The sequence below is a fragment of the Typopeltis vanoorti genome, chromosome 26, assembly GCF_054136105.1.
Source record: "Typopeltis vanoorti isolate ZY-2024b chromosome 26, IOZ_Tvanoo_1.0, whole genome shotgun sequence".
In the NCBI taxonomy this organism is placed as follows: Eukaryota; Metazoa; Arthropoda; class Arachnida; order Uropygi; family Thelyphonidae; genus Typopeltis; species Typopeltis vanoorti.
The window spans coordinates 12636096-12657231 of record NC_143574.1 but is presented as its reverse complement, the minus strand read 5'-3'; the positions used below and the strand labels follow the sequence as shown (position 1 = coordinate 12657231).

At 34.0% G+C, this 21136-nt stretch overlaps 1 protein-coding gene across 1 annotated transcript in view; it reads left to right on the top strand.

Annotated features, from left to right (window-relative positions):
* Positions 1-20457, top strand: part of Sec20 (vesicle transport protein Sec20) — a 93441-nt gene extending 72984 nt beyond the window's left edge. Inside the window, exons 5-6 of the mRNA XM_090414905.1 lie at positions 4620-4741; positions 13797-20457. Coding sequence (XP_090271031.1) covers positions 4620-4741; positions 13797-13984 — 310 coding nt within the window. The 3' untranslated portion in view covers positions 13985-20457. The remainder of the gene's footprint in view (positions 1-4619; positions 4742-13796) is intronic.
* The last annotated feature ends 679 nt before the right edge of the window (positions 20458-21136 follow it).

The window sequence follows — 21136 nt, the reverse complement described above, 5'->3', positions numbered from 1 at the left end:
TTTACAATATAGTAGGCACTCAAGATTCTTAGGATAATTAATTATTCACAAATTATCCACACTAGCTAGCTTAATTTTTACACTCTATCAAATTCTAAAGTCCTATTATAATTTCTCCCTAATCACTTTAACAGTTCCGTATCATGCCAATGGTACCTATCACAAACAACTTCTAGTTAACATAAGACAAAATTCACAATACCTTTCTTTAGCTTCACTTACGGGCCTTTACCTTCTACTGAACGGACTTGCTTGCATAACTTCTTGCAATTCAGGGCTTTATGAACATCTGCGCCGTCGGCTGTACTATCCGAAACGAGGACATCGACATCTTCGCAGTTTCCTATGACTCTATTGGCATATTTCGCTTTCTACATAGGAATACGGGAATAGCTTTCCCGCTCACCTTCGATTCCTTGTTGTGGCATGAGGATATAAGCCATATCTCTCCACTCAGGAACACTGTGAAATCCTCTAGAAAACCAAACTAAAACCACAGCGACTATCCAAACGTTTCTTCTCCTCCTTGACTATCTAAACGTCTTCCCCAAAAACCAAAAGAGCCTACTCCAGAAAAAAAAGCCTTGAGGGGGGGGGGTTTACCAACCCTTTTATAGCTGCTTACCCTAACGGCGTCCTTTCTTACTTCTTTTTCCCGCCTTCCACTTGTTTTCCGTCAGTCTACCAATTGGGTAGCATTTGGCCGCCATAGATCATTTTGATCAGCAACTCGTAACGAAGGTTCTATCTGGTTATAGGCCCTAAGCGATATTCCGTTATTTCTCTTGTTAGCCTCTATCTTAACCCCTTTTTAAACCTTTTCTCAGAATTCTACTTAATGCTTAATCTGTAGCCTCTTACATAGCGTATTTCATGACTCATTCTTTTATACTTATGCACTTAACTCTTTCATTCTTAATCGCATTACTATATTAATTCTTAGTTAGCTACTTATTTGATACTAATTCCTTGTTTAGTCATAATACATCTTAATACATTCTTTTCTTTTGTTATCTTAACTAAACAATAGACCTTTACATTTTACTCAATTTATACTGGATGCAAGAATATTACATTAATTAAATTATCCTTTTTATGCAGGGGTTTTATTTATGTTATTTATTTTTCATGTTACACCATGATAACTGAGAATACTATATTCTCAAGATATTAGGTGTAACAGTAGGTGCCCTCCATCGATGAGTTTGGACACCCTGGAGGTGTCACATAATAATAATAGTAACGAATCAAATTATTATTAGTTCCGAAGCGGGACGATGCAAATGAGAAAAGCTGGTCCCGGCAGTAGACCGAAAGGGAATCGGGTTAATATTCCCGGACACAGAGATTGGTCCCTCTAGGGCCAAGTGCAGTAATGCAACCGAACTCGGAGAAATTGACAGGAGTCCCATGGAGAGTTGTCTTTTCTTTGTAAGGGTGGCTCCCTGGAATTGGTTCGTCTAGAGATAGGGATGCTATCCCCATAAAGCACCCTGCCTCCTGCGGTGTCCAGAGTGCTCCTGTTGGCCCTTGAAAATCCAAGGGGGGGGAGTGCGATTTTCGTCCCGGGCTGTACCCATATCTGCAGCAAGTCTCCAAGGTGAACAGCCTCTAGTCGATAGAATAATGTAGGTAAGGGAAGTCTGCAAGGCGGATCCATAACCTCACGACAAGGATTGGCTCTGAGGACTGGGGTTCAAAGCGGTATGACACTGCACCGAGACTGGTCAAAACTGTCCAGTGATGGAATGGTTGAGCCCGGACCAGTGTCGGGGCCTTCTCGTGGAATGCCTCAGCTGCACGGCGTGCCTAATGGCCCGTGTGACACAACTGTTTCGGCTGGCAACGAACAGCTGACTCAGAATTGGCACAGACCAGGGGAATCAGACTGTCGAATTAAAACAAGGCAACTTGAGGTGGCTTTTGAGAGGTGTTTTGCCACCGATGTGATTTTTGCCCAGTGATCTGAATGTTTAAGTGAAAGAATATCAATCAAGATCGTGGGTAATTGGTGAGAGTAAACATGACTCCTTTGAGGTGGATGGACATGTTGGATGGAGCTCTGGTCTAGCTGGTGAGATTACTTACTGTTTCTATTGAAAATAATCGTCAGGGGAATCCTGATTAGTGCAAGATTGCACAATCTCTATTTTTGATGAGAAAGTTATAAAGATATTGCAGGACAATAATAAATATAAGTAATTCCCGGTGACTACTTTCATTATACCAGGGTCTGGGTGACCATCGAGGATCCCGAAGAGATATGCCTGGCCTTGTTGCGGATCCGAGTTGGGAAGAGGTGAGAGTGGCCTAAAGACTCTCACTGTGTTTCTATGCACCTACACTGTAGGGAGGTTCTTTTCTAACTCACAGGCATTGGGTTTCTCAGTGAATTGCAGATCGTGGGTCTCACTATGCCTGATAATGAATTACTCTGAATGAAAAGAATAAAAGAAAAGATTCTTGGATAGGAGTAGGTGAGCTCAGCTCTAGATTTAAGGTAGTTTTAAGTCAGATTTAAGGAAATCTGACTTAAAATTTAAGGAAAAGGATCAATAATTGGGGAAAGAAGGAATAAGTTGCTGACCAGGAAGTTCTACTGGCCAAGTCCAGGCAGGTGCTTAACCTGGTGTTAGCCTGGTGACATAATGCGAGACAGGGACACATTGCCAAGAGAGTCTGACCTGATATTATAGAAGACCAAGAGAGGATAACCTGATATTAAAGATGACAGGTTAGTTTTACCCTGCTGATGACTAGTCGTTGAGATTAGTAATCCTGCTCAGTACGAGAGGAACTGCAGGTTCGGACGCTTGGCACATGTGCTTGGTCGAGTGACCAGTCGTGCGAAGCTACCATCCATGGGATTATGGCTGAATGCCTCTAAGTCAGAATCTCATCTAGCCACTGCAACGATACCGTTCGTGCCTTGCACGTTAAAAGACAGCGCTAGCCGGAGTTGCTTTCATAGTATCACAGTGTGATCGCTCTGGCGATGAGGCAACTAGAATGGAAGCATCAAGGTATCCATTGAGACTATGCAGCAGCTGCTTCTTATGTCGCACCATTCAGGTGTGACATGCAGGCACTAAATCATCCCCAGACGACCTAGTTACTGGTCTGGGTGTCATGCTTAGAAGAGCAGCCGGCATACTACGATCTATTGAGACTCATTCATTACTATCTTGCCATAAAGTTTTGTAAGAAGTCCGGCCAGGTTTTCTCATTCATTATTTCAGGCTTCACTTTTTCTCTTACCTCCTTATTCATGTTACTTAGAATTTTGTACGTATTTGGTCTCTTCACTGGTAAGATCTCTTTCCAATTTTGCTATGAAGTTATCCCATGTTTCTCTTTACATGCTTTTTTTTTTTGCTATTGCTGTTTTGTATTTATAATTAATTTTTGCTTCTAGTGATTTTGTGTTTATCCATTGTTTATATTCTTCTTTCTTATCTTTGATTATATCTTCAGTGTTTTCATCCCAGTTTCTTATTCCCTTTCTCCTCTTCCATTTACTGTTTGTTCCGAGGCATTCCGTTGCTGCATTTATTAATGTTTTTAAATTATTCCATTCTATGTCTATATCATAATTTTCTTTTATTTGCTCTAGTTTTCTATTTATTCTTTGCAAATAAAGATAGTTGATACTTTTATCATCAAAGAGTTGCACTCTAAAAGATTGCTGGAAATTTCTCTTAGCACTGATTTCGTTGATTTTAAACCATCTTGGGAATATTCTTAATTTTCCTTATAAGAGATGATGATCAGATTCTATTTCTCCACTTATTATAGTATCATATTAGCTATTATGTAGTCTATTATATTTTTAGCTTTCTTGTTTCCCAAGTGAATTTATGGCAATCTTTATGCTTGAAAAAAGTGTTAGTAATTTTTAAGTTATTATATGCAGAAAAATTCCTAAATCTGTATCCATGATAGTGTGTAACCAGAAGCAAGGTTCACAGTCGACAGGGAAGGATATATATATTACACTTTTCTCTCATTGATGGCTTATTAACTTAAGGTATAATGAACTGTGCCCTTTTTATAGAAATCCACCATTTTGAAAATAAAAGCAGCAATTAGTTCTTGCGCTAATTGCTGCTTTCATGTGAATCTCACCTATGAAATGTGAACCTTATACATTAGCCCACCCATGGATAAAACCTGAGAACCCTTCGCTAGAGATTAGACATGGAGCCTTTTCTCAAACCACTTCAGGCCCTCAGTAAGCAGAATGATAGTCACATTGTACAATAAGTTTACCTCCCACCTAAATACATACATTTGGGTTTAAATAAAATAATGTAATTTTACTAAAGGAATTGACAGTATTATACTGGAATTAGAAAAAAGAATTAGAAAACCAAGCAAGAAAGCTCACAGGATTTTTTTAAAAAAAAAAAAGAAAAAGCTTTCTCCCTGAATCACATGCTCTAAATGTTAAGTATTAAATGCTTTGCTCTGTGCCATGTTTTCAAAAGTTGAATGTTTCATCAACTTTACTGTGTAGTTGCTGATCTATCAAAAGTTTTGTTTATTTATGAAAATAATTTTTTTAAATATGAAGTAATTTTATTTACTTGCATAATACTCTGTATTCTATTAAAATGCAGGATACGAGATGATAAAGAGGGCTTAACAAGACAGTCATCTGCAATTTCAGATAATTTAGTTGCAATTAGAAACATGCTGTCTAATCAAGTTAAGCACAGCGAAGGAACTTTGCAAACTCTGGGTAAGTTATTATTATTATTATTGGTTATTGATAGTCATATTTCAGGAGGATCACTATAACCAGAATTGTCTGCACTTCAAATTAAACTCCTGCTTCTCACTTGCTGTGTTTACCACTCCATTACACAACAGATCAACTTTAGATGATCTGTTGATTTCTCTTCTTTCCACTCTATGAATAATTTTATTTCTTCTGTTGTAGAACCTAATAAAATCCTCTTCCCATCTTATGTCCTGATTACATCAGTTCTTTTCCTTTGGGCTCTGGAGATTAAATCTTAGTCTGTCCTCATAAGGTGATGAAATCTAGGCATAGTAGTTCATGTGGTTTAAGGTTGATTGAGATGGAAATTATTGCCTCAGTGTTTCCCCTATGTAGAGTAACAGCATGCACCATCCCAATAAGAAAAGTTGAACATAAAACGGCACATTAAATTCCTCCGCTATGGTAAAACAGGCAATCAGACTATGTACTTCAAACATGTCACAGAATCAACTGGAAAGGATCCAAGCCCCTACATTACACTAAAACCGGGTTTGAAACAAAGTTCAGGGAAGCCTGTGAGATGCTGAAACATCATCTGAATCTAAACAAGAATGTGGATTAGTAATTCCAAGAATTACTTGAATAGTGAATAGCAGATTCTTGCTAAGTCATACCCATTTTCAGTTTTTTAAATCATGGTAATCTTATGATTCCTAAATGATAAAAGGACAAGTAATAATGAAACTGTTTTAATTTAATTATAGAAGCATTGTTGCTAAAGAATTAAATATGTCGTGTGATGAAGGTGAGCAGCCAATCATATAAATAATGTTGATAATTAAAATTTAAATGCATTCATTTTATAAATAATGTGAGCAATTATAAATTATAACGAATGCTGAGAATTTAACGCTAAATGTCAATTTAATTTTTTCCTGAAAAACTTGAGTTTCCAAAAATCCCCACATATCTCGCATCACGATTTTTTCTTTCATTTTGGGGGAAACAGTGAGACTTATATTCAAGTAAATATGGTAACATCATCTGCATAAAGTAAAGAGCTGAGATTAACATCTCCAATTTTAATATCAGGTTTAATACGATTTTATAGGGTGCTTAAGGGTCAAAGCTCTGTATAACTGAGAGGAGACCTCCACATAGTCTTTAAAGTAATGTGGAGAACTGAACAGTACTTCTGATCTAATGTCCAATCATCACTTTCTCGTGGTACACTCTGTTAGGTATCTACCTGGATACTGAACAAACAAGGATGGGCTGGCAATTTAGGATTTAGCTGACTAAATTGTATTCTTATTAGTTTAAACCAGAATGTAAAATTGTATAATATAATAATCATAATTTTATGTGGTATAGGATAATCTTGATATTTTTGCATTTGTTTAGCTGCTGCACAGTAATCTGTATACCCTGGTTGTGAAAGGGGAAGAAATTGATCTATGGATGTTTTGACAATATTAGAAATTTTTGTGGTGGGTCTTTTTTTAAAAGAGGTTCTTCTGATTTTTTTTTTTTTTTTTTTTTTTTTTTTTAGAAGATATAATTTCATTTTGAAAATATCCTTATAATTTTTAAAATGAAAATTTAAAAATTATAAGGATATATAACTATAAGGATACACCTTATAGCTTATGTTTTTGGTGGTATACTTGTTATTTATTGAAAAGAACTTATTTTCTCTCTTTGTTAAAATTCTGATTTCTAATTTTTAGAAAAAAGTGATGTGGGTCAACATATATATAAAAAAAAGTAACTTGTATGAGTTTTTCTGTAGACTTGAGGTTTAGTGGCCTATTGTAAGTGATAAGTATGCTTAAAAATGATAATGTTGTCTTTTCTATTTCCAAGATGAATTGGATGCATTTATAGTGACTGAAGAATGTGATAAGAGTTTGAAAGATCTGTGACTAAATCACAAATACATCAACATCTGAGTCAGATGTTGATGTCATAACATATTTGGTTAATTTTCCTCATTGATGCATACTTGTCTGCCATTCTTCAGCATCCTGGTAATCCTTTCAGGTATTCTGCTCTGTTTTGCAGTATTCTCTTTGAACTTCAAATCTTTGAAATCTCTGTACATCACCATCCCCAGATCTCTAGCCATTAATTTCCCAAAACCTAGTTCCATTAAGTAGTTACATAGCTTGTAATTTTTTTTCTTAATCCCAGAGTGCATAACCATATACTTTGCTATATTATGCTTGCAACCATTATCTCTTTCCTTCATCAGTCTGTTTAACTCATTCTGTAGAATCTAAACATAACATAATATTGTTTTATAAAAACATAAAAATGAAAACATAACAGTGCCATATGTGTGAAAAAGTGGTTAAAGGAGAAATCTGTTGATGTATTTCTTAAACAGCTGAAGGTCATAATCCTGGAAGTCTGTTCTAAAACAGACAGAACAAAAGAAAAAAGATGAAAGTTGGCTCAGTTTGAAGTTTAAACTGTGTATACAGATGGTGATGATCATCAGTTGATTCTTTTTTGTTTAACATTTAGAGAAAAAGTGGTGTAATGAAGATGGTGGCTAGTTCGGTGGAGCAGCACCCATGAAAATACCTATAGTAATGGCATAATGCAAAAGCAGAGCATTTATTAGAAAGTGATTGAGGCCTCCCCCCCCATGAGCAGGACATCTATTAATCACACATTCATAGGAAAGTTTTTGGGATTTATATATTGTTAGGAATTGTACAGAAAAGAAATAATATCTTGAATGGAAGACGATACCAAGTTTATGGATGGGGTGGGCTATGAGTTTGTGCTAAGAAAGCCTAGAAATGTAAGTCAGGCCAAGAAGAGAAATCATCACACATCTCGCATAGATTGATACAATTAGAGGTCTACTCCAGTCATCCAAAATTCTTGATAGTGGCTTTTCCTACCTCATGTTTCACCTCACTTCCATTTCCTCAAATGATATTACTAAATACTTTCTAGAATGACATGTTGCTACTCAAGTTGTTTCCATACAACTATTACATATCATAATTTTTCTGTATCCTCTGACAACAGGACCTAGTTCAAATCAGGAAAAGCATCCCTGCATTATAACATTACTTTTTCTTTTTAAGGTTCTAAATCAAATACAGAATCAGAAGTCAAGCAAAATCATTCAACTTTTATACTTTTTTTTTTCCTCATTTTTTTCTTAGTTATTTTTTTATTTATTTATTTATTTTTAATAAACTTTCAGAAATGTTTAGAGTTTTTTAATATAAAAAATGTGGAAGTTGGAAAAACTTAAATTTCATTACAAAATGTTTGGATTTTGCAAATAAACCCTAATTATTTTCTATGATGAATTTACCAAAAGAGTATTAGGAATTCCAAAAATTGATTTTTGGAACTGATGCTGATAAACAAGGTTTAGTACAAGAAATGATTACCAGTATATGTGGTTTCTGTAATGGCTTGGGACCTACTGTGTATGGGTTTATTTTCTACCTCTTTCATGTTGATATCAGTGAAGATAGCATTACCTCAGGTAGTAAAGGTATCATCCATAGTATGATCACTAACAATACTCTCCAGTACCCCGAAGAAACACAGGTATGGATTTTTTTCTCTCTCTCTCGACACACAATTTTGTTTGGTTGTGATAGATTTGATGGTGACATCACATTCAGTTTAGCATGCAGCGTAGATTATCTTGAACAATTGGAATGTTATATACAGTATACACTAAAACAAGTAAAGGCAAATTACATTGTCAAGAAACATGATAGACAATGACATTTTCACAATAGTTTCTCCTTTACTTGACAGTGTAGTGTAATTTCATATTAATATTGAAGCACTGTGTGGTGTGGTGTACAACTGAAGTAGATTATGAATGTGCTAATGTGTTTCTGAAGCATTTTCTGTTCATGCATGTAAACTGAATTCTCTGTTGGAGTAAAACAAAGTTCTCAGGTATAATCTGTACATGGTACAGATTATATTTATCCATGTATCCATGCCATTCCAGTGGTATATAAATGTTATTTTTTTTGCAGTGTAAACCTGACATCCATTTTCTATAGTGATGTTTAAACACATCATGCGTAGTAGAGTGGCTAAAAGTTAATATTCAGTATCTGTACTTGGGGGGGGGGATTCTAATTCAGCATTGTTTATCTAGTAAGTTGACTCATACCCCCTCCTCCTTTTTGATGTTTGCCAGTCTGTATCCTTTAGTGTGCACGTGCATACATGCTGTCATTTCTTACCGAAGCATTGAACAACAATTTGTCATCATGAAATTTTATGATGAATGAGGGTATGTAAGAGTTGTTTCTGAATAATGCTCAGTGCATTATAAACAATTAGATTATACCCTCATTCATCACAATAAATATAAATGCTGTGGTGTGGACTTCATCATAGGTCTTGCTGCGATGAAATCTACTAGAAATAAGTTTCATTCTGTTACATTTTATTCCGAATATTTGGTTTTGATATTGGTCAGTTATTATAGTCGAGATTATTCTAATATAACTTTTTTCCCTCCTTAGATTTAGTTACTAATTAGTCTGTTTCATTCACTATGATACGTTTAGTCCATTTAATTGTTTCATGGTTAATTCATATTGTACCGCAACTATAAAAATATGATACATATAAAGATCAGTGATTCTACTGTTGAAGAATTCCAGTTCAGTTGTTTTCACCAGGGAACCAGAGCAAACAGCAAAAAGTCAGCTACTGGAACAAATTCTAAAACCCACCCCAACTCAACATCACAAAAGTTCAAGATCGGTACTGTCAACATAAGAAGTCTGAATGGCAAAGAAATGGAGCTAGCTGAGGAATTGGATAAGTATCAGATCGACATAATAGGGGTGACTGAAGCAAAAAAGGCAAAAACTGGTGAGATCTTTCTGAGTAATAAATACAAAATGTTATATTCAGGCAATGACAAGGAAAAAGAGTAGCCATATTATTTAACACTAAATACGAGGCTAATCTTGAATGGCAGGCAGTCTCAAGTGGAGTGATGTGGACAAATATGAGAATGGGGAACTGAACAATGAGACTTATTTGTGCCTATGGTTCCACAGAAGGTTTTACTAAGGTAGAAGTGGAGGAATTTTTTTGAGGCTTTAGAAAAAGCAACTGACACAATGAAAAATGAAAAGTTGGTCCTTGTTGGAGATCTAAATAGCAGAGTAGGAAATGATTGTCAGACATACAAAAATATATTGGGAAAATTTCGAGAAAAGAGCAAACCCAATAATAATGCAAATATCTGTTAGGTTCTTGCTCAAGACATGGACTTAGTTATTACTAACACAATGTTCCAACATAAAAATGTGCACAAATTCACATGGAGAGAAGCAGCAAGGAATAATAAGATAGTCTCATTGACAATGTTATTGTTGATAGTGATGTTTTCTCTGTGGTGCAGGACACCAGAGTTTACAGAGGATTTGAAATTGGAAGTGATCACCATTTAGTCTTGAACAGAATAAAATTGAATTTCATATTGAAAAGAACAACATTTAAGAAAGTTTTAAAGCAAATAAAAGTTAAGCAGCTCTCATATGTGAACTGTAGACTAAAATACACAAAGATTATTCAAGAAAAAATGAAAGAGTTTGAGAACAGGAACTAAACCTTGGAGATTCAGTGGCGAGAAACATGAAGAAAACATTGATTCAGCCAGAGTGGCATGTGGTGAAGTTGTCTGCAAGGATAGAAAAATCAGAACTCCATGATGGACATAGGAAGTTAAAAAGGCAGTGAAGGAAAAGAAGAAAGCATATCAAAAGTTCATGGCAAATAAGTCAGCTTGTGCTCTTAAAGAATGCAGAAACAAATGTAAGAAAGCTGAACACTGTGTAAAACTAGCTAAACAAAAGTGTCATGGGAATTGGTAAGAACGTAGAAAATAAAATATCAAGAAGGTGGTAAGATATTCTGGAGGTTGTTGAAGAAGCTCAGAAATGGAGAAAAGAGCTTCGAATTTAGCAATCTTTCTAAAAAATTGCTAAATGGAAGAATCAGTAAAGACAGCACAGGGGTAAAAAAAAAAATTAACCATTGTATAGTTCAGAAGGCTTGGACAGAGGGACGAATTCCAGATGATTAGAGTAGAGCTCTCATAGTACCCATATATAAAAACGGGAAATAAAACTGAATGTGAGAATTACAGAGGTATTTCTTTACTGTGTTTTCCTGGTAAGATATATGCAAGTATACTTGAGAGACGGTTGAGAAGGATTGTGGAAGAGAAGCTTGGTGAAGAACAAGCTGGATTCAGGCCAAATAGAGGATCAGATTTTCACTTTATGATGGATAGTTGAGAAATCATGGGAATATAACAAAGATCTATATTTAATAAGTTTAGTTTAATCCTTTATCCAAGTGTGAGCAAACAAAGTTTGCACCTGAAAGTATCTTCAGGACTGTGGTAAGGTAGTGCAACACCAGGCAACTCTTTGCAAAGGTGGAGAAAGCTCTCATTGCTCCTATCTCAGTATCTCCCATAATGCAAAGCACATCTCCTTGTGGTGGAGAAAGCTCTCTCCACCTGGAGAGAGCTTTCTCCACCTTTGCAACGAGTTGCCTGGTGTTGCACTACCTTACCCCAGTCCCGAAGATACTTTCAGGCACAAACTTTGTTTGCTCACGCTTGGATAAAGGATTAAACTAAACTTATTATAGTCTAACCAAGTGAAAAATAAACTCTCAACATCTATATTTAAGTTTTGTAGATCTGGAAAAGGCATATGACAAAGTGCCAAGAGAGAAGCTATTCGAAATGCTATAGTTATACTGTGTCAATGGGGCATTATATTGAGCAATACTTAGTCTTTATATGAGTTGTAAGTCAGCAGTTAGAATTGAAGGAAGCACAGGAAGGTGGTTTAATGTTAAATCCGGTGTGAGACAAGGATGTACATTATCCCCTCTGTTATTCATTATCTATATGGATCACATTATGAAGGAAAGTGGTATTAGATATATCAAAATTGGAGATGTTAATGTCAGCTCTTTGCTTTATGCGGACGATGTTATACTTATCAATAAATATAAATCTGCTACAAATCTGCAAGATTCCCCGACTAAATTGAATAACTGTTGTAGTAGATATGGCATGAAGGTCAGCAATAAAAAGACAATGAAAATAGGCAGAATCATTGAAAATGTCAACTGCTTTGTGAACGGAGAACCTGTGGAACAAGTAAAAAACATTTGACCTACTTAAGTACAATTTTTAGTGAAGATGGTAAATTAAATATGGAAATAGACAACAGAATCAACAAAGCTGGTATGATAGGAAGTTAATTGAATAAATTCATATGGAATAAGAGAGTAACACTAAATTAGCTGTATACAAGACAGTGTTCAAACCAATTTTAACTTATGGATCTGAGAGCTGGGTCAGAAGTAAAACACTTGACCAAAGACTAGAGATCACAGATATGAGAGTCCTGAGAAAGATTAGGGGCATGAACAGATGGCATCAATGGCAATATCATATTAAAAACGAGGATACGTGACACTGTCAGCATCCAGGAATGCATTAGCAGAGGTAATTTCAGGTGGTATGGTCACTTAAACGGAATGGGAGAGGAAAGATTAGCAAAACAAGTGTTATCTGCCAGATTGGTATGAAAAAGACTCACAGGTAGACCAAGATATAGGTGGACTGATACAGTAAAAAGTGCCTTAGAAGATAGAAGTATAAGATCTGATAATATTGGATCTTGACAAGGTAGCAGACTGATTTGGAAAAAAATTGTAGATAGGAATTAGTAATGATGCAATTTTTCATGTAGTACTAAGTACTGTCATATCCTCAGGAATTTGATGAAAATTGATATTTACTATTCTGAGAAATCATCAGCCATGAAAACTGACCGATGCCCACATATAGTAGTAAATCAGCAGGCCACAGTCAAAGAATTATATAACACATCACAGAAAAGGTAATTTTATTTACTCCCCTCCCCCTCTTTAGAATTTGCACTTTGCAGTTAAACGTCTGTAATCTATGCATATTTAAAGCAATCTGTGCTTTTAAATCTAACTTATCCTAATCATTCATACAGTATTTTATTGTACATTGCTGTAGCTAATACTTTAGTATGTAAATATTTATTTTGCTCTAGTGAATATGCATAATTTATATAATAAATACAGGAATGAATGGAGAACTTTTCCAAAATAATTTATGTTCTTTAAGATTTTAAATCAAATGCAGATCAGAAGTCAAGCAAAATCATTCAACTTTTGAATGATTTTTTTCCCAGTTTTTCTTATAAAGTTATTTATTGCTTTTTTTTTTGAGAAAATTGCCACCAGACACATAACATATGGGATAGCATAGTATAATAAGCAATGTTCTCCTAGCATCACCCTCAAATATATTCATCAGTTGTAAAGAGTATGTATTATAATTTATCACTTCATACCATGATGTTATCCCATATGTTACGTGTCGCAAAGCATTACATACTAAACGATGAGCTCTGTGCCATGTAAAGGCATTTATGTAGCAACCCTTCTGTGGAGACTGAGCCCATAGTTCAGTATGTAATGCTTTGCGACAAAGCATTTACAGCTGTAGTCACATTGATGCACAGTGAGAAAAATACATTACCCATTTCAGGATTTTATTATTTATCTCTGGTTTTAGTATTCATCTCTGAAGATATAATAGTGATGACTATGTTGAACTATCAGAAATAATTTTTATCTTATCTATCTTCATTCTTCCATTAAACTGAGATAATTACATAAGTTATTCTTTCTCTCTTTATGGTAAGATTTTTAATTGTGTGCATAATCTGCTATATATATATAATGAAAGGAAAGCATGCTATAGCAGCATTTTGCCCTCAAATATTTTTATTCAGGTTGTGATATCACATTGCAATTTTCTTTAGGATACAGCTTAAAAAATTTCACTACACGTATTCTTGTAATAGACATTCATGTTGAATGTGTCAAAAATTTGAGATTACTTGTACAATAAACTTTAAGTTTATTATTCATTTGATGCCACTTAAAATCAGTGCTGGCAGTTATTTTTATTTATTTTATTTTTTAGTGAGCTCTTCAGGCACAGTTGGAGAGACTCATGAGGAATTCAAGAACATGGGTAGTGTGATACAGCAGTCCCGTAAACTTTTGACAAAGTATAATCGCAGAGAATTAACAAATAAAGTTCTAATTTTTTTGGCTATTGCATTTTTTTTTGCTTGTGTTCTGTATGTTATGAAAAAAAGACTTTTCTAATATTAATATATGTATGTTTCCCTTTCACCTACTGCTGCGACTTCAGTCAAGAGAAAGTGTTTTAATTGGGGATTAAGCGGTATGTATAATTTGATGGTTTATAAGAAATGTTGCAGTGTTTTAATTCATATCATTAACATTAAAAGGTTATTGATATGTAAGCATTATTAATAATTTATTGGTTTCTTAAACAGGAAAAAAAAAATGCTATCCATAGCTGAAATTCTCACTATAGTGCTAGTTTTTTTTTTTTTTTTTTTAATTCTCAGAGTACTATAAGTAAATGTATTGTTAAATATTATCAAAATCTAATTATAATTGGATCAGCTTAAAAGACCGATCCTTTAATTCAGATCATTTAGCAGTATTTGAATTTTTTACTTTAAAACCTTATATTCTTTGTTATCAGAACTTTTTTTTAAAAAGCAAGCATTAAAATTTGAATGTGTAAATTTGCTGTTTCTTTATTTCATATTAAATGTTGTATAAGGTCAGTCATCTCTCAGTTATCTAGGATAGAGTAGAAAGAAGCAAAAATAAAAAATAGTTATATAATGTTTATTTTTAAGAAAAAAGTTTGTACATAATGTATATCAGAAAGTTGCATTGGCCATTAAGTTTTAATTTACTAAAATAATTTAAAACCATACTGTTTCTTATAGTAGAATACATTTTTTATCTTTGTTTGGTTTATCTGATTTATACAACTGAGACTAGCTGTATAAATCAGATGAACCATTTGGCTAGTTGTATAAATCAGAGTCGTTCTATTTAATCTCTACTTGCCATGCCATATAACTAACCCTTTTCAACATATCATGTATATATTTACATTATCATTGTCTTTTGATAAAAGCATTTTAAGTATTTGTCAATGCTTAAATGTAGGTACAGCAGATTTCGCTGTCAAATGCTCCTGCTTTCAGTAATTCTGAAAATTCTGTTGCAATTTGAATACTATTCATTACATATGAAAGTAAAGTTTTTGATAGTTAAATACAGACACAGTAACATCAGTCTAATGCTGTAAAAATTTATAAAATGATAAAATAAAAATAAACTAATAGATACAAATTTATAAATAAGAAATCTAATAAATTAGAGTAATTTAATGTAACGATAAAGAAAAAAGCTAGTGATGAAGAAATGCATTACCAAATAAAGATGGATGCTAAACAAGTAATCATAATGGGGAACTTTAATTAACACACACATTGATCCAGCAATGAAATCTCATGAGAAGAATGAAATTGAATTTATTACATGGTTTGGTGTATATGATTAAGTTCTGCTGTAAGAGAGCACTCACTGAAACAAAGGTTATAGGCTCTATTGTTTAATGTTTTAATGATACCATATTGTTGAGAGGAGGAGTGATGAGAAAGTTTTTTAAATATATCTGCCTGTGTGGGTAGACTTCCTGTATATTGAAAAGGACAGGTTGCCATTGGGTAGGGATGTTACTAAGGTGTAGCTTCAGAAATAGCTAACATTGGGCTTGAAGTCACTGGCATTCTTTCTCAGTCTTTGCTTCCTAAATCTTCTTTCCAATTCAGTGCCCTTAAGAAACTACTCGAAGATTAGCAGCGAATACAATGGACTTCATTTTCAGAGTCCACTCCACCTACAGACCTTTAGATTATGATACCACCAAATCTCAGATCAAAAACTTAAAGTCTACTCAAGAAAGTTTCGTCCTGGCATCCTGAAATTACAAAACTCAAATCCTTCAGTTCTTGCACCCCTTGCCCCAGATATACAGATTACCAAAATTACTCAAACCCAGTAAATTAGCAGAACGGTTAGTAAGCTCCATTACACCCCTTGCTGATCATACCACTTCCTATAAAAAATATCCATTTTAAAACTTCCATTGAGAATTTAACATTAAATGATAGATGTTTGAGTTAGCTTTGATATCAGCTCACCAATATTTCCTTAAATGACACCTTATCGCTTTTCCTCCTGATATTACTGATCTCTTTTCCTTTGCTAACCATTCTTGATATTTCTCTTGGAAGCACAAAATTTATAAACAGATAGAGGGTTCCCCCATCCCCTCTCGCCCTCCCCCTTGGCCAATTTTTTGATGGAATATTTTTAAAAACAAGCTCTTGACTTGGTCCCTCTCAAACCTTCTATCTGGTTAAGATATATTGATGTGTTCTCCATTTGGCCTCATAACCCAGACACATTAGATTCCTTCCTCTCTCACCTCAACAGTCTTCACTCTAGAATCCAGTTTACCATGGAAAAAGAAACTAATAATAGTTTAGCCTTTCTAGACACCTTAGTAACACACCTACTCAATGTAACCTGTCCTTTTCAGTATATAGGAAACCCACACACACACGCAGGCAGATACATTCACAAACTTTCTCATCACTTCCACTCTTAACAATATGGTATTATTAAAACATCAATCAAGAGCCTATATATAACCTTTTGTTCCAGTGAGTCCTTTCTTATAGCAGAACTTAATCATATACACCACACCTTATCTAATAGCTACAATTTCCACAGTATCACAAAAAAAAAAAAAAAAAAAAAAAAAAAAAATTCTGCCCTCAATCCTTGACCTTCAGAAAGATTTTAGTAATCCTATCATCATTCTATATGTTTGAGGCACTTCAGAAAAAATAGCCAGAGTCTTCAAGAAATATGGTCTCTGTACAGCTTTCAAGCCATACTGAAAGCTTGCCATCCTCATATCTTCTACTAAAGATCATCTCCCTCCTCTCTCTGTGCTTGGAGTATGTGCCCTGTTCTTGCAAGTTAGCCTGCTATGGACAGACAGGAAGATCATGCAACATCTACTTGGAAGAACACAAAAAATACATCTACAGTCATGACTATATGGTCAATCAGGCCTTGCAGACCATGCTTTACATACACTTCATAAAATCAATTGGAAAAAGACCACCATGCTCCATTGTAGTAAATTTAGAAGAGAAAGACTATTTTTGGAATCTGCAGCTGCTCTCAAAAACAATCTAACCTAAATAAATATAGTTGCAATAAACCTCCCAAAATATGGGAAACACTAAATCACAAGATCCCAGTTTGCATCTTAATTAGGACTCTAGTATTTGGTTCATGTGTTTCACTTAGTTTTGTGTTGTGTGTGTTACAAGTCTTGTATTGTAATCCATTTCAGTGCCTCACCGAATGAAATGAAATTGGAATATCTTGTATGGATAGTTCAATTAGAAATACTGAGGATAATATATTATGTGACACCTCCAAGGACTCATTGCAAGAATGTATTCTACTCCACACAACCCACATTCTATACTACTTATTCTTCCATCTACTGCAAAAAAATGTACAAAAGTACTTTTTTCCCCCTGTAAATTAGCACTAGTGTGAACTAGGGCCAATTTGCCTGTATGCAGTATGAAAAAACCCCGAATTTCTGGTAGAAAAAAGCCTGTTATGTTATAACATTGGTTAACTCGCCCTCAGTTGGAAAAGTGCATATAAAGATTCCTCTCATCACAACAATGAGAATCACTCGCTTTCTTTTCCAATCATAGCATTCCAATTCGTTTCCAATCGTAGCACTCCATAGCCCAAGTCTTCCAATTGGGCTATGGAGGCACTTATCATCACAATCTTATGTTTTCAGAGAGATGTTTGTTTTTTCCCTTGCTGATAGTGAAGAACTTATTTTTCATTAAATTAATTATACTGCACCCTCAAGGCAGTCAGAAAGTGTAATCAAATAACTGAATGCTTGCTTATTTCTGTCTTATTCAAATTATAGTACTTTGTTTACCGTGTTATCTTTATCCTTGAGAGTGCCTCAGTTACTGTTAGGCAAATACTGAATTCAAACATTCAGGTTTTTTTTTGCTTGTTTTTTCTCTATGTTGTAAAACACAGAAATAAAGTATCCATAATCTTTAAAATATTTTAGACTTGGAAGAAAGAATGATAAAAACATATTTCTATTATCTGAGTGAATAAGATATTTTATCTATATAAATTATTATATATTTTGTAAACATTGATCATATAGCTTGAGATATGGTTGCTTTACACATAAGACTATCTATACACATAGTCTATACAGACTATCTGTATAGATGGTCTGTATAGACTATCTATACAGAAGCCTTAAGCTACAGCTTAAGGCCTCTGTATAGATAGTCTAAAATTTACTCTGTATGGAAGGAAGAAATATTAAACATTATAGTTTAGGAGCCACCTTAAATTTAGCCCTGTTATGCTCATCCGCTTGGGAATATACAGCAATATGTATTACCACATTCTCTTTGATTCTGTCAGTAATATACAGTAACAAACAAATTAATCCGAACACTCGCATTTTAAAGAAAAATTTTAATTTTGCTAGAAAATAAGTAGAAAAATTAAACTCCAACTTTACCTAATAATTTATATGTTCTCCTCTGTTCCTAATACATTCATTAATTCACTTAGGCATGAATTTAACTAATATAGAACACATTTTTCTTATTTCTGCATCTCAAAACCATACTTTTATAATCAATTAAGTTATTCTTTGTATATCGCAATTTAATTTTCCAAGTTTGTTTTCCATTATGGCCCATAAATTTTCTGTTGGGTTAATGTCAGAGAGTTATGTGACCACTGAAGCAATTGGGTGTTGTGATTTTTGAGGGACTCTCGCCCTTTTTTTAAGGATGGCATGGAGCAAGATCCTGGAGAAATAGTGGAGAAAGAGTGTGGGACCACTCTTTCTCCACTATTTTTATGTATTGTTCACTTTTCATCATACCATCAGCAGGCACAAGTAATCCTGGACCATTGTTTTACACATGACAGAACATCTTTTTTTAGCTGGGTGTTTAGGAACTTGAAAGTGTGGAGGAGAAGTCTTCTTAGCTGCTGATTTGCGAACATAGGGTACTCGCTATCCTTTGACAAAGAAATGGCTCTCATCTGAGAATATGAACTTCTCAACAATCTAATCTGTACACTTTTTCCCACTGGAGTCCCTTTTTCTGCATAGCTTTCATCAACTGTTTTCTTTATTTGGTCTGTGGGTGGTCCTCCCTGCTTCCAACAATCTTTGATAGACTGTCATGTCAAAAACATTAATCCCACTAGCTGCCAAGTCTCTTTTTTAGTCTGCAGCAGACAATCTTGGATTCATCTTAAGTGTAATTTTCCTTTTCTGTCAGGAGAAAAGGTACCTGCCTCCCTAAACCTTTAAAATCACATTAACAGTACCCAAACCAATGCCACACTCATTGACAATTTGTCTTTGAGTCATGGATGCATGCTGAGAAAGAGTACATATTTTTGAATGCTTTCTTGAAAATGTCTCCATTTTATAGCTACACAAAATGAATAAAACATTACAAATGTCAACTTGTTTACACTATTAGAAGTGCCCAATACTCTTAATAAACATTGTAGAGACAGTTAAAATAACATGAAGCACTCAGCCAAAATAGTGAACTGAAACAAAAATCAAAACTAAAAACTTGAAAATTATTCGGCTTGTTCAGATTAATTTGTTCTTCTGTACATATATATAACATACTGTGGTTGAACTTTTTTCCCCCTCCTTTCAAATATAAGGGAAAAAATAATTTTTAGATCTCTGCTAGGTATAATGCAAGCTTGGTATTGCAATACAATAATAAAACCCAAGAAACTCAGCTAATTCTGTTACTTTCCTGTGAAATGTTTCCTTTAATAAATATGCATCAGGAAATAAATTTTGTTATGTACTTATCTGTTTTGCAATTTAAAACTTGGATATATGAAGTGCTAATTAATATTAAAGAGAAAGAGGCAAGTTAAACCATAAACTTAAATTAAGTTTTTTAAATTAATTAAAATTTTTTTTTTTAAACTATTTATATAGCTACATGGAAATAAAAAGATCGTGTTACATATATAAGTTATTCTTGAAATTTTATTTCAGGCAAATCAATAAAAATAAAAATAATGCAGGATTATTTTAGTATTGTCCCAGTATAGTAACTACTGTATTTGGAAATTTAGGAATTTATTTCTTATTAGCCACTGACTAAGATTATTATCACTTATCCAGTTAATGCAATGTAATTCTTAGAAACCAAGCTGATGATACTGCTATCAAGAAATGGATAACCCTATTTTCATTTAGCAATCTCTTGCATTGTTGAGGCAGTTTTCTTTATTACAGATGGATTTTTGTCAATATTTATTTTCTATTCAGTTCAATCTGATACATGTTATGCAAGAAATGGGTAAACATTCATGTGCCAAAAGAAAATTTAGGTGTTAGTAAATTTTCATAAAATATCTTGTTATAGGTATTCATTGGATGTTTGTTCAAATGTTAGGCATTATTGAAATGCTCTAATTACTTAACAAAAAATTACAATCAACAAAACATTTCTGAATGTAATTTGAGTTTTGTTTTCTGTGAAGATTATTACATTTCAAATCTATATTTTCTGTAAATAAATTGTTTTAGAGAATAGTAAACATAAACAAACAAAATAAAAAAAAACTGAGTTTAATGAAATTTTGATTAGTAAAAAATTGCAAATAGTGTACTTGATACAGTATTCAGATAACTATTCAGTAAATTGTTAATTCACAAGACATTAACAAAATAAGAAATGGATGATTGAATAATTGATAGCATCCTTTTTGTACATCATCATCGAATTTCTGATGTACCATCAGGCAGTGTACAGGATATTATGATAGTACTACATGAAAAAAGTTACATCATTACTAACTTCCTATCACCAGTTTTCCTCAAAATTCATCTGTTATCTGTCAAGACACCGGAATTATTAGCTCTTATACTTCTTTCAAGGTACTTTTTAGTGTATCAATCCACCTAGAGCTTGATTCTCCAGGGGGGGGGGAACTTTTTACTACCATCCTGACAAAGAACACTTGTTTTACTAAACTTCCCTCTCCCATTCTGTTTGTGACCATATCACCTGAGATTAACTTTGCTAACACATTCTTGAATGCTAGCAATACCAAACTCCTTTCTAATATCCTCATCTTTAATATGATACTGCCCAGTGGAAGTGGCATATGCTGGCCATGGCACTAGCCTACCTGAAAAAAGAACATAAGTTCAGTTCTAGTCATCAACGGTGTTGCCAATTTAGCTCTTTTGGAGTTAGATCTAGCTCTTTTTTTTTTCCT